Here is a 15,706-nt window from a genome sequence, read left to right on the forward strand (position 1 = left end):
TCACCGAATTGTCATGTTGATAATGCAGTTATTCACACTCCTAATTTAGCACATGTTGTCTACACCACTAATTTTTGTGATACACCATTGTAGGCTTATCCTCACATCATCACACTTACTTTCATTCTTAATGGAGGATAATCCATATTTGGTAGACATGTGCCTGGTTGTATGACTTATCATGTTGTTAACTTTTATGCATTTTAGAAGCTCTCCAAAGGCCTTTATATACAAGCACTCCTAGTGCACTTGCAAATGGCATATTGAATGAATATATCATCATTCTGATCATACTCTCTCTTTGGTCTACTATTGTGCTTATGTTTGAGTTCTTTGTTCTTGGGTGAATTTTTCTCTATGGAAAATTCTTACATATGTCAACGTGCATGACAAGATCTCAATTTCTATAAAAGTGCCTAAATCTACTTGTATTGCCAGCCTTTCCTAACTTTTTATGCACTTTTGATAGGACATCACTTTTAAGGCATAATAAGGCTCCTCAATAGTCATTTTTTGTATTAAAAACCATCCTCAAGACCTAGTGACTCCCTTTGTTTGTTGTTCAAAAAGCATTTTCTACCTTAGCACTTAAACATTGATGATTGGATGACCATAGCTTCAAACCCTTTTCACCACTTTGCAGTCTATCCAACATTTTGACCATTAACTACACGATTGGGTGCCTTAAAGATTTGACCTCTCTTTAACCTTAATTACATAGTCACTTCATTTCATTAACATTTACACTTACTATTTGCGATCGTGCGAATACCCCTATCAAACATGAAATTGCGGCTTTGCACACCATTATCACTTTCAAGTTTTTATTCTTATGACTATGTGATCCAAATATTGTATATAGTTTAACCTTAAGAATTTGTTAGGTTGCAGCTTGGCTTATTTGATAATAGTTTTGTTTTGCAACCATGCGAGCAAAGGATATTTTATGCTCTTTTAACCTAGTAATCGCTTCATGGTTTATCTTTACTTCTATTTCTTTAACATCATGACTGCAAGACCCTTTACATTTTTCTTTCAATTTGATTGCATTGCATGGTCATAGTATGATCATGTATTACATTTATTAACTGCACAACCATGTGAACAAGTGCCTTTTAGCTAGTTTTGCCATGTCATTTCTTGTTTCAATCAATTTCCACTTATCACTGTGACAGTGCGATCCCATGCATTTTCTTCTAAGCTAACCACATCACTGAGTCATTGACTTAATCACTCTTATCTACTCTGACAACATGACTAAGTGAACAAACATTTCAAGCACTTTTTTGTACTAATGGCCAGATGACAACTTATCATCTTTAACATCAAATGAAGATTTTGAAGTTGTGATGATGCAATTACCTCTTTTCACTATGTCATCCCAATTCACTACTTAACTGTTAGAGGGGTCATGAAGGTGTAACACGATCATCTCAACAGTCAATGTAGCTTCGTAGCTTAGAAGGATAACATCCAATTTCAAGTCATGAAGTTGTGACTAACCATACATCGCATGGTCACAAGTCAAGTTCTTCCTTAAGAATACCTCAGGGGGCCCACAATTTTCATAACTGTTAGATATTTTTAGATCAATGGTTGGCATATTCACGCTTTCTAAAGATGTGCAAAGTAAAACAAATGTGGGAATGCAATCTTTTGACATGTGTCTTGGTGGTCCAGGTGCATATGAGGTCCTCATTGCATCATTGCAAGGATTAACAAGTTAGGACTTTCAAAACTTAAGTGGGAAAACCTTAAAATTAAGTGGGAAAACTCTCACACATTCTTAAAAATGTGAACAATGTAAACCCACTTTTAGGAATCTAGGGAAAAAATTCATTAGGGTAACATAATTTTAGGGATTTCAAATAGATATGGATGACCTCTAAATGCACCTTGCATCCATATTTTCTTCCATGATGACCACTGTACCTACTATCAATTAGCAACCTCTGAACTCACCTTCAATTTAATCTATACATATACATATACAGAAAAGAATTCATATAACTAGCTAAATTTTGTATTTGAAAAATGGAGGGAACCATGATAGGATTTATTGGATTCATAAACAACGATCTTCCAAGCCTTGTAAAGAAAGTTGCAATGCTTAGTCCTGTTGCTTATCTAGATCATGTTACTTCTCCCCTATCAAGAATTGCAACAACATTCAACCTTGATCAAGTACTTTTTTGTAATTTTTTGTTAACTACATTTCTATACTTTAATTCATATGTATATTAACTTTCTTTACTGCTCACCATTTTCGATGACAGGTATACTTGGCTCCAGGAATCTACAAATACAATACCTCAACGTAAGTTGTAGAATCATTCAGTGAATATTAATACAAATTTATGAATACAATACAATACAAATTTATGAATATCAATATTGCATTTTACATTCTCTCTTTCACATTGATTTATTCATTCTTTAAATCAAATTTGGGATTTTCCATTTATTTTAGGGGAAGTAGTAGCTAGGGATTTGAGGCTATGGATCTGCAAATTCATCTAGGAGTTCAAAAATGTTGATCTTTAATTACTAGTCAACATATAATAAGTTTTGATATATATTTCTTTTGTCTTTTAACCTATTGCAGTCAACATCTTTTGGTTAGAAGTTAAGCTTATGTGCACTACTTCACAGGTTGGAGAGTTAATAGGTGGGAGCCAAAGGGAGGAGCGATTATAATGAGTTGTCTTTTTTTGTTCTTAGTAAAAAAAAATGTTTGAAAAATACTTTTTTTTCTACGTAACTTTCTTTTGATGTATGGTTGTAGCATTGTTGAAGAGCCACCTTAAGTTAGCAATCATTTACAATATTTTAATTTGAGATAGCTACATTTACTTTGTTATTGGAAAAAGTTTTCATATTCAATTTTTGAAGGAGTATCCCTTTGATAGATGGAGATTGGTTTTGATCGATACATTCAATCAAAATGAGCTTCAGAGTTTAAGTTGTAATGATGCAAAAGCTAACTAGAGCAGTCCATTTTGCACCATCACAAGTGATCAAGGTTAACTTGGGGTCAAGATGGTGATGATGCAAAATGCATTGTTCACATTGTCGCAAAGATTTAAGTGCAATCCCTAGTCAAGGTTGCATAGCTTCATAATCATTGTTCACACCATCACAAGGTTATTTCCTGAGTTAAGAACCTAAGTTGCAATGGTGTGATGGTAGTTCTAAGTCTAGTGGTTATTGTCATTTTACAACAATTAGTGGAAAGAAACAACAAGCAGTCACGATGGAGAAATCAATGGTTGAAATTTATCTTCATAGATTTGCAGTGTTAATCTCATATTGGTTTTGACAAGTGAGTATCTATACACTTAAGTCATTTACTTAGTTCATGCCGAACAAGTAACATATGACAAGCACAACATAAAAGTTTGAGCATGCCAAGTAAACAGTGAGTGCCGAGTCATTCAAGTGTTGAGTAGATAGTATGTGCCAAGTGATTCAAGTGCTGAGCAGGTAGTGCATGCCGAGTCATTCAGATGCTAAGTGATAGTATTGAAGTCATAGCTAGTGCCAAGCACCAGGGACTTTAGATGCTGAGTAATATAGTTTTGTCATAGTTGTTTGTATTGGCACAAACTATTTTGTAAACCAGTTTTGGGTTGATTGAAGGATTAATTTATGATATTTTGTTGATAAGAATGAATCTTAAGTGGGAATCCCAATGTATTACATGCATCCAATTAGGTAAAGGGAAGGTTTAAGTAGAAATATGGGTGGATCATAGCCATTGATTCATACCTAACCCTAAGTTACCTAGGTCTTCTTAAGGAGGACAAAACCCTAAATGTAAAGTGAGTGAGAAGGAGAGTTTGCATGCACAAAAAAGACATTCATGGTGACCAAGGTATTATGATCTAAATTTCATTGAAAAATTAGTTAAAGGAGAATAGAAGAAGGAAACAATGGACAACAGAGAGAAATCTTATCAAGAAGGATCAAGTATACAATAGTATAGAGGTGATTTGACATCAAGAAATAGAGTGCTAATAGTAGGATCATTGCTAATACATTCTATCAGGTGAATTAGTTAAATCTCTTAATAGAGTAGTCCTAATAAGATATGGAAATCCTCTACCAAGGTGCTTACTTAATTATGAGTTGAAGTTCTTTAACTAGGCACACGTCTGACAGGGTGTTGAAATCCTTTAATAGGGTGAGACCTAACAATTTTTGCAAGCCTTTGATAGGGTAGATCATTTTTCATGATAAAAAAATGTAGCCTTTATTGGAAACACTTTATTACTGTAGTAGTGAAGATTTGTGGGTATCATCCCCACCCCAATTTTACCTCCTAATTGGAGGGTTTTTGGGTAATCATATCTTGTGTGAATGCTTACTTGTTTACATAATTTAGATGTATATGCTTTTCATGGTATTTCAGTTTACTTATTGAATTGTGAGATGGATGTGTGGTGAATATTTTTATGGGTTAAAGTTTAAAGTACTGATTCACCCCCCAACCCCACCTTAGAGCTTACCTTTCCTAGTGTAATTCCAATATGTAGGTCTACACGGTCAATGAGAAATGAAGTCACAAAGTTGTGATGGCATAAAACAGTTGGCTGAGAGATAGTTATCTTTTCATTTTTACTACTTCAAAATTGTCTGGTAGTTGCAAAGTAGTGAGTTTTTTTTAAACAAAAAAAGTTTGTCAAAATTTCCACCAATTCATCGACCAACATTGGTGGAACTTTCGACCAATCTCAGTGGCAATTTTGACCAAAGATTTGTCCAAAATTTGACCAATGCATCAACCAACATTGGTGGAACTTTTGACCAATCTTGATGGCAATTTTGACCACAGATTCATTGAACATTTTGACCAACAAAGGTGGAACTTTTGACCAATCTTGGTCAAAATTTTGACCAATGCATTCACCAGGATGCAATGGAAAAATAGTTTAATTTTGATGAAATAAATCATTGAAATTTTGACCAATGCAAGCTTTCATCAAAATTTTAGTGATAAAAAATATCGACAACCCAATTGGTCAAAAATCAGACCAACATGGGTCAAAATTTTGACCAATTTTTGTCAAAAAATGAGTCAAATTTTACTATTGTTTGTTTTAGGTTCTGGGACTGTGGAATAGGCATAGGACAATTTGAACACTTATCATATGGATGATGAAAAGACCAAGAATTATGACCTCGAGGGCCATATCAAAACTTGGGTGAAGGAGTACACTTACTCTTTTAATTAGACGAAGCTATAATAAGAAACCATGAGAGCCTTACCCAAATTATGTAGAGACTTACTAAATTACAACTCTTGTAGAATTGGAGAAGGATTGAATTCAGAGGGGCTTACCTAGATTTCATGATGATGAGAAAGATGAAATCCCCATAAGGAAATTGTGTATCACAAACTTTGATAAGTTGAAAGGGAAAGTTGTTGCAACTAAGGAAGTAGAATCTAAGCCCCCTCCCAAGAGGGTAAGAAAGTTAATCATTATTGCTTCAGATTTAGACTTGCCTCCCACAAAGGTCTCTAAGGTTGAAATATAACCTCATATCATCCCATATCACATGGTTGAAGGGATGGCATATACTGAAGAAATTGCTTCCATATTGAGAGACATGTAGTAAGATGAGGAGGTAAATCCTTCTTTCAATATTCCAAAAGAAGGTTCATGGTTACAAAGCTCAAATGTAGGAAGATGTTGAATAGTATCCTCTAGTTCTATAAGATGAGAGAGAGGTCATGGCCACTAGGTTTAATGAATATGATGAATGCATACACTCCTTGGATTTTAAGTATTTGTGGATGCAAATGAAGATGAGGGAGTTTGAGGAACAAAAATAAACCAAGTTTATGTGAGTGGAGGAGTTTGAACATGGAGAAATAATAAATATTATGTTTTAGGAGTTAAACCATGACAAAATTGATTGTGATGTTGAGGAAGTAAGGGAGATATTTAGAAAGAGTGACTTACTCTTGGTCTCTAGTCTAACTCTCAAATAGACTTTCCCTTTGGACTAGGGGAGAAAACAAGATGATCCCTCCTTTGTTTTTTATTTTTACACTAAGGAGGAGATTGTTGGTTGAGGGTATAAACCCAAAACTCAAACCTTGGTTTCCTTGGTGAGCTTTAAAGGAGATAACAAACCAAAAATGTTAAATTTTTTTATAGATGTTGAAGGAACTATTATTGTTCAAACGCTGGGAGACACCAACTTACTTATTTGTGCTAATGAATTGATGTTTCAATCCATGTTTGATAAAGATTGGGTGAAGAGGTTAAAAGATGACCTCAAAATCTATATTGATAGACAAGTGGAGCTAAATTAGATAATAAATGTGTTGTATATCAAGCTTCTTGACAAGGAAAAAGAGATAAAAAGAAAAAAGGAAAAAAGACCCGAACAAGTCCTTATTTTTTAATCTAACTATTAAAAAAAAATATTGACAAGTAGTAAAAGACTCCATAGGATGTAGAGATGCACTCAATGCAAAGTTTAATATGAATTCTCTACATAATTATTCTCTACTTGCAAACATATTTATCAGTTAGAGTAAAATTTATAACAAGAAAATGTGAAGATGTATACTAAGGGTAATGTCTATTAAGTGAAATGTTCAGAGGTTTTAAGAAACATAAACCAGTGTTACAAAACATGCAAAAGAGATGGAAATCATCCTCATTCAAGATCAATCAAATATATATAAAATTATTCAAAGAGATGTTCATGAACTTGTGGAGATCAAAGGAATGAAGAAGATTATGGAAATTCACTATTTGATGAATTCGAGTGAGTTGTATGAGAAGAGGCAAGGGACAAAGAGAAGTTCTATGACTCCTTTGATACCATCAAGCACTCAAAAATTCTAAAATTTCATGGGTCTTGAAGACCAAATGAAAAGTTATGAAGAATGGAGGATAGAATATCAGAACATGACTCCACAAATCATCATCCATTTAAAAGAGGATATGGTATTTTCTATCGATAATTTCAATGTCTTCTTGGACTAAGTAATCACATTGGAAAGCATATTCTTGAAATTTATTGTTAAATCTCAAACACAAGTTATAGTTGGAGGGATCATCTTCTCATTATGCCTGATATATTGTAGTATCTGTGGCCATCTTTTGTGCAAATTTTGGATAGAGAAAAAGAGTATATGGAATCAACAATTGATAGTACTAAAGGAGGAAATTGAGTATTATTGTCTCTTGTAGCTCTGTGTTTTGTTTTCTTGTTATGTTTTGTTTGTATTCAAATTTTGTTTACTTTCGATTAGTTAGGATTAAGTGAATGTGAAAAATCTTTAATGCAAATGGTTGGAAGCTTGTCGCTTCCCATTTGGAGGGAAACCAGAACCATGTTCTATAAATTAGTGATAACCAAAAGTGGCATGACTCTATGATGTTCTTGCTTCTTTGACATTAATTAAAGTCATCTAGTTTTCTTGTTCAGTTTGAAATTTAATCTTCTTTTCAAAATCTGTTGCTTTGTTATAATAAATTCACAAATTGGTTGTTATCTTTAATACTTGTGTGATATTTGAAGTTTTGCAATGTTGATTTGAAAAAACCAGGCATAAAAGAAAAGTGTTATCCTTTTATCATTTATCTAGTTAGTTCCTTGTCAAGGATTAAATTCGGTTAGACAAATTTATACCGAAGATTTTTTTTATCCACATTAAACATATTAGATAATTGGTTATGATAGTTATTATTATTTTTCATGGTATTGTCTTTCAAAGAGGAACATAAGGAATTCAATACAAGTGGCTCTCAACTCGATTGGATGAGGGACTAGTCTATTGATGTTGAAAGGAGCGAGTGATATTTGAAACTCATCAACACCTTTTATTTTCTTTTGTTTAGTAGAGGGATTTAAGGAGTTAAGTAGTTTCATAGAGTAGTAGGAATTTTTATATTCTAGGAAGAGAAGGTAATTACAATCATATTGTGGTTGAACTATGGCAGTTAGAAATATCAAGTTGAAAGGTCTTGAAAATAAAGTCTAGAAAGCTCTTTTCCTTTCTAATCTATTAATTTGAGATCCAACATATCCTAAAGATCTTTTTAGGATAAGGATTAGGGTTTAGTATTTTGGTAATTTTAGCATTATGTTTAGGGTTTAGCATCAAGATTATAGTTAGGGTTAGGGTTTAGATTATTATTAGTATAATGGTTAGTATTAGGACTTCATTAAGGGTTAAGGTTAGGAGTAGGTTTAACGTTAGGATTAATGTTAGGATTATGGTTAGTATTGTGGTTAAGGTAAGGGTTTACATCATGTTTATTATTATGGTCAACATTATGGTTTTGATTAGGGTAGGTTTAGGATTAAGATTATAATTAGGGTGTAGGACTACGATCATTTTTATGACTAGGCTTCATATTATGGTTAATATTATGATTAGGGTTATAATTGAATATTTGGGTCATGGTTTTGGGTTATGGATATGATTAGGAATTAAAGTTTAAGATTTGGATAATAGTTAGGATGAGGATTTGGGTTAGGGTTATGGTTGTTAGGGATAAATAGGCTTGATGCTTGGATATGTGGTTATAGTTATGATTATATAATTATGATTAAGGTTTAGATTGTGTTTAGTATTTTATTTTTTTAGAGTTAAGGCTTAGGGTTTAAGATTGCTTCCCTAAATGGTTTGATCCCTTTTAAAAATGTCTGCAATCCTATTGAATGATATTCTATAAATAGAAACTTTGTTTATAGAATATCAATTCATTTGTAAATATATACAATCTAGAGTATATTATGGTGCTGATTTTATTTTTTAAATCTCAATTTCCATGAAAAATATATAATTTTACATAAAATATTTTGTTTCTATAGCGAACTCACTATTTATATCCTTTCATATTGTCTAATTAATTTAACTATGTTATGTTTATATCTTCCAACCTAAGAAATATTAGATGAAACTGTATGGGTATTTTCAAAAAATGTAGTGAACATGAAGAATATTTTATGTCAATCAGATTTTCAATATATATAAAATTTGTCTCTCATTTGACAACATGTAAAGCTCAATGGTCTTAAGACTTGTTTCCTTTTCTTAAGATTGTCTCTCCATTCACTTCAGAGACGTAATGTAATATACATGTGTTGTTGTATTCTATCTATATAAGAGTTAATAAAACAAAATTTCTTTTTCTTTTTTCAATAGATAAGCCATTATGATTAATCATGTACATCTTGTGTTTGTGTTTATGGCACTTATACAATTGTCTAATTTAGTGAGGCTTTAGTAATTAATAATAAAAAAGAGGGAGATAATCATATATGGAGATTGAAAGGGTAATTATTGGTATAGGCAATATCGAAGAGTAAAATGTTGGTCTCTTTTTATATGACTCCTTGTAGAAGTTCTAGAGAAGGTTCAATGCTCATTTCCTAATCTCTTTCTTCGTAACAATGAAGAATGTGTCATAGTGTTTATAATAGAAAAAAATTATCAGACTTTAATTTTTTTTTTTTTAAATAAATAAATATTAGACAATACTCATAGATAAAGTGAAATATTTTGTATTGCCAATATTCTTTAAATAAAGTATTTTTATATTAAATAGATCTATTTTATAATATTTTTTTAATTTATGAATGTTATTTATTTGATTTATTTGAAGTAAAGTATTACATCCTTCAAAACACAAGTATAGTTATTAGTACTTGCCGGTAGGCTAAGTATTATTGTGACAATTTTTGAATTTTATACATTAACTAGTGATCAAAACTAAATGCATCGACCAATCACAATTTACAATCTTTTCATTTTTTTTCAATTTTTATTTATTTATATAGTATAAGTAAAAGCTTTTTAACTTTATAAATTTTTAAAATTATTTGTTATTCATTTGATTGGTTAAAGAGATTTGAGTCTATATGGAACGAATCGATCATTTTTTTCAATCATAATGTAATTGTTGCTTATATATTATATTAATATATTAATATATTAATAATATATTATTATAATTTAGATTTTTAGAATTCAAATATTGATAAAGTAAGATTTAATATTTTTAAAAATGGTTTATGCATTATAGATATAGTTATATCATGCATTGATTTTTTACATTAATATTATATATATATATATATATATATATATATATATATATATATATATATAATTTTATATTATATTAATTTTTTTAAAACTAAATATTTTTAATATCTATAATAATAAAAATAATAGTTTTATTTTATTTATAAAATTAAAGCTATAATAAATTAATAACTAAAGGCAAGTACATAGCACTAAAGGCAAGTACTTAGTCACTACGTAGCACTTGTTTAAAAACGTCAATTATATTGATCAACATTTCCACGGAAATACTAAAATCTTAAAATTATAACTAAAATGTTATTAACCTTACAATCTTTATATGGGCCCGTTTGGCAACGGGAATACAAGTGGAATAAGCATATGTATATTCTTAAAATTTTGAATTTTCTATTTGGATGCACCAAATTGGAATTGGAATAGGAATAAAATTGGAATACGTATTCCAATTTTGACCCAAAAATGAGTATTTGCTATTGGAATTGGAATACATATTCCTATTTCAATTTTTTAAGTTTTAGAAAACATAAATTTTTGAGTCTGTTATTTCCATATCAAATTCTATGTGAACCAAACAAGAATAGGAATACATAACCCCATTTTCTATTCGAGAATAAGTATTCCTATTCCCATTTTTATATTCCCGCAGCCAAACAAACTTAATAAAGAAGCAATTTCAAAATTATAGAATTTGAAGTCTCCATTTATATTTTTTTAAAAATTAAGTAATACACTATTTTTTTAATGAGTTGGGATGAATGCATTTGCCCCATAGCCCATCATATAAGAGCGAAAAACAAAAGACACAAAACAATGGTGAGCAAGGAGGCTGGAAACTTACCTCCGCGGTCCACCAGAAGAATGGTAGGGAATTCTTGAGGATGAAATTTAATGCTGCCATCAAAATCCAGGCAGCCCTCATGATTCTATTGAATATATGAGCTACAGACCCCATTATAGTTCCAGCATGCCGAGGAATACCAAAATTGCCTACAACAGAGTCATAGGCACCCCTAATGTAATCTGGCCAAGTTACCCTTAAATTTTTCTCTTGCAACTCATATCCCCCTTTGGCTAAGCCTGAATTCAAAGCCACTATCAACATCGTCATCGCCAATATTCCATAGTTTCTGCCTCCCAATTTTCTTGCCATTACCGTCTTTGCTGGAGAAAGCCCTATCTAAAACATAGGATTGTTAGATTATAAGATCAAGAATTTAACTTTTCTATAATCTATAAGAATAATCAATACGTTTTTAAATATTGATTGTGTAATTTTTTTTTATCAATGTGTGATCACATTCTTTGATCAATTGACCAATTGTTTTAGCTGTTATTTTAATGATAAATCATCAGAATATAATCTAAATTATTAATTTAAACAAATTACACAATCAATACCAGAAACATTATTGATTAGACTATCAGATTGTTTAAAACATATTACTGTAACCTACCAAATCAGAATGTCAGATCGTTAAAACTGGCTCACCAAATCAGGATATCAGATCATTTAAAACTTGGCTCACCAAATACATCTCGAATGAAAGAGCTAAAATATAAAATGACTCATTTGATTGACTCAAATTTTTTGGATACATTCTAATATATACTGAAGGAATAACTTCCCAACAATTATGTTGAACTAATTTATTTATTTAATCTAATCTTAGAAATTAATCTAATGTAATAAATCCAACATTCCCCCTTATTACATTAATCTAAGAGAAGGTCTTAACTGAAAACTTTGATGAAGCTACTTTCACCAATTTTCTTCATTGGATCCTTTGATGAAATGCTTCACCAATCTTCTCTTAAATTGAAGTACATTTTTTGTGTGCAACTTTAGATTGCAAACCCTAAAGTTTTCCTCTTAAGTAGATTTCATATCTCAACTTCAGACTATAAATCCTAAAGTTGTCATCATAATAACATTATTTCTACCTCCCTTGCACAATGAGACATAGTTCCTCCAAAATTTCACATCTTCTTGGAGTGTGTCTAATGCCTCCTTTGGTGTTGCACATGAGATGTCTTTTCTCTAAAAGTCCACATCTCTTGTGAGTGTGTTTAGCGCCTCCTTAAGTGCCATAGAAACAATCACCATTAATATGTTTGCGGATAGATGCCTTTCCTTTAAAAGTTGACATCTCCTCCAAGTGTCTCTAACGCCATTCTTCAAATCTTGCCCCCCCTTCACTCCATAGAAGGACAATCACGCAACCAAGCTCCCTTTTTCTTTAGGGACACAAATATATCAAGTCCCCTCTTCTCTTCAGGGATGAATCTGCCAAGCCCTGCCTCTATAGGGACACAAATAGTTGCTTCCTATGCAATAATCATCTTTGAGCTCAAAATGATAACAAAACCTCCAACCTCCATTGCCTCCAGCCTCCTATCTTCAATAATAGAAGATCTTATCTACAAAAATCAAGGCCTAGTGATCCAAAATCCATTAGAAGAACTCTCCTCCCCATTGATCAACCCACTTTGATACCAAATGAAAGAGCTAAAATATCAAATGACTCAATTTATTGACTCAGATTTTCTATATACATTTAGATATATACTGAATGTATGTTTCACAATGATACATATGAACAACTTTATATAGACTCATTTTCAGAATAACTTTCCAAGTGCTATATTAAACTAATTTATTTAATCTAATCTTAGAAACTAATGTACTAAATCCAACATCCAACCATGGACCTTATCTTTTAACTTAGATTACAAACAAAGTACAGGAAAATGAGTTTTGCAAACTGAAAAGTAATAGCTTTAAACCCCAAAGTAAATGACATGAATTAAATTTGGAAAGGCAAAAAGGGTAGCTTTACACTACGATCGGCTTAAGCCCTGTGCCAAAAAAAGATGAGAAGGAATTTAATTAACAAAAGATCTTCACAGAGAACATTTTCAACAAGTTCAAAGTTTTTATATAGCTGTCTTTGTCAATTTTACAGCTGAACTACTGATTAGAGGAAATAGATTAGCTTTTCTATGTTGGCATTCTTTTGACAAATTATTTTCAGGTGGATTCTGAATTCATGGCATTTAAGCGATAATATACGAAGAAAAGGTCAATTCATTGCTTAAGACTAAAATTCGCTAGCAAGCAGCAAAGGCTAGGGTTTCTTGTTTCTTAGCTGTAAATTTTAGCCTTATCACTGAAACCTAGAAATTTAGGCTATCAGATCATTTATACTTGGCTATGTCCTTGCTTTTCCAGCCTTAAACCTTACCTTTGGATCACGAACACAAGAAACTTACATAAATTTGAATCAAAAAATGAAAAATAGTAAGAATTCCAAATATAATTATAAAAACGGTATCTCTAAATATCGCTTGGTTGAAACACGAAGAGAATGTTTACAAGGTTGAAATATTTATACCTTTAGCATTATCTTTCTCCACCTCCTAAGTTGCCAATAAGAGAAAATAGATCATTTTCTACATTAGCGGACTTTCAACAAATTATTTGCAGATGCACTCTGAATTTGTGGCAGCAAAGTGAAATAGAAGATCAAAAGATCACATCATTTCTTAAAGGCTAAAATATGTTAGCAAGCAAAGAAGGCTAGAATTCCTTGTCTACTAGGTGTAATTTTTGTTGGAAATTTAAACATCAAACACTTGTAGGTTGTCCTCGAGCCCCATGCCCATCTACCCTGTCAGTTTGCTTCCCGCAGGCATCCATGGTCGGCAGACATTTATTTTTGGTAGGTAAGTTTGAAATTTGAATGTTGAGAGGGAAAGGAAGAATGTGACAAAAAAGGAATGTTTATTCATTCATTCAAAAAAAAAAAGTTCAAGCATATTCAACAGATTAGAAGTTGCAGAGCAGAGCAGAAAAAGGAAGAAGAAAAAGAAGTTTGTGCCTGTAGTTGCATGTGTTTCCCCTATTCTCTTTGCAAGTTTATTATTGTTGAACTTGTCCTGTTGAAGCAGTGATTGCTCCAAGCACCATTGTATGCAGCCATTAGAGTTACAGATTTAAATTTTTTGAGGTATTAAAGTTGTTTGAAGTTTTACCAGTTTAGGGTTATTTTAGGGTTTTCTGGTTGAAGCCGAATGCTGCCAGATTTTGTAATAGTTTAATGAAAGATTGAATGGAAAGCAAGCAAGCATACTTGGATCCATTTCTCTTCCCTTGTATGTTGCATTTGAGTAATTTTTTTGAAAGCTTAAAGCTTTGGATCTCTGGTTTTTATGGTGAAAGCATTCATGTTGGAATTTCTTAACTTATAATTTTTCAGTTGAACAGAACACTTGGCATCCTCTTTCTTAGTTGGAGCCGAGCTCACTCGACATCTATTGTTGCTGAGTATTATTTCTTTGAGTGTTGAGCTAACTCGGCACCTGTTGCCTGTCACTCAGCACCTTTAAGTGTCGAGCAACCTATCACTCGACACCTATTTTTTGTCTATCACTTGGCACCTATTTTCTTTTTGGCACTCAGCACCTTCAGGTGCCGACCAAAATTGGCACTCAGCACCTTCATGTACTGAGAAAATATTTAAGTGCCGAGAAAAGTTTTTTGAGTCAGGGTTGTGAGATTTAAATATTTTAACTTATATTTCTCTCATGGTATCAGAGTTTTGAGGCCCCACATCCACAGTGAGTTAGGGCATTTGTTTTCTTGGGATATTTATCATGGTAGGAGATGCAGGAAAGATATAGCAGCAACCACCATCCTTTAATGGGAAAAATTATGATACATGGGCAAAGAAGATGAAGACTATAATGGTTGCAAATGATTTGTGGGAGTTTGTAGTTAATGATTCAATGATGTGACTGATCCAACTCAGTATGTTGCCCTCACAAATGCACAGAAGACTCATTTGAAGAAGTCAAGGAGGAAGGATGCTAAGACATTAAGTCTTATTGAAGCAAAAATGACAGAGACAATATTCCCAAAGATTGTAGCAGCAAATTATGCAAAGGAAGCATGGGATATCCTTGAGACAAACTTAAAGGGAACTAATAAAGTTTGTACTATAAAGCTACATAACATAAGGAGGGAGTTTGAGAACCTTCAGATGAAGGAAAATGAATCAGTTGTAGACTTCAGTTCAAGGACCTCCAATGTAATTAATCAACTGAAGTCAAATGGAGAAGACTATCAAGAGCAGAGGATAGTAGAGAAGATATTTAGGATTTTACCTCATAAATATGACAATTTGGTCATGACCATAGAAGAGGATAAAGACCTCACTGTTTTGACAATGGATGAGTTGATGGGTACACTTCAAACCCATGAGCATAGGATCAACAGATCTACTTCTTCATCTTCCTAGGCTCAGACAAATCCAAGAGAAAGGGAGAGAGGAAGAAATGGCTCAGGCAGAAACTCTAGAGGCAGAGGCCAAGGTAACAGAGGACAAAGGAATGCTGCAACAAAAAGCTCAGGAAGAGCAGATGGAGCAAGTAGCTCACAAAATACTTCAAGAGGAGGTAAGAAAAACTATAACTCAAATAAGAGTAATGTAGAATGTTACTATTGTCATAAATATGGGCATTATGCAAATCAATGTTGGAAGAAGCAGAAAGATCAGTCAGGACAAGCAAATGTGGCTGACGTGAATATGGGAAGTGAAAACACTGCCTTCATCATGTGTAACGTTGGTG

General features: G+C 32.4%; 1 protein-coding gene across 1 annotated transcript in view; it reads right to left on the reverse strand.

Annotated features, from left to right (window-relative positions):
- LOC149551669 (vacuolar-sorting receptor 1-like) overlaps positions 1-11,228 on the reverse strand; it is a 66,044-nt gene extending 54,816 nt beyond the window's left edge. The window contains exons 1-2 of the mRNA XM_089790121.1: positions 11,026-11,228; positions 10,917-10,969 (exon numbers count right to left, since the gene is read on the reverse strand). Coding sequence (XP_089646247.1) covers positions 10,917-10,969; positions 11,026-11,228 — 256 coding nt within the window. The remainder of the gene's footprint in view (positions 1-10,916; positions 10,970-11,025) is intronic.
- Between the last annotated feature and the right edge of the window lie 4,478 nt (positions 11,229-15,706).

This window comes from Cupressus sempervirens, chromosome 6 (assembly GCF_028749045.1).
Source record: "Cupressus sempervirens isolate cs-2001-9-10 chromosome 6, ASM2874904v1, whole genome shotgun sequence".
Classification (NCBI taxonomy): Eukaryota; Viridiplantae; Streptophyta; class Pinopsida; order Cupressales; family Cupressaceae; genus Cupressus; species Cupressus sempervirens.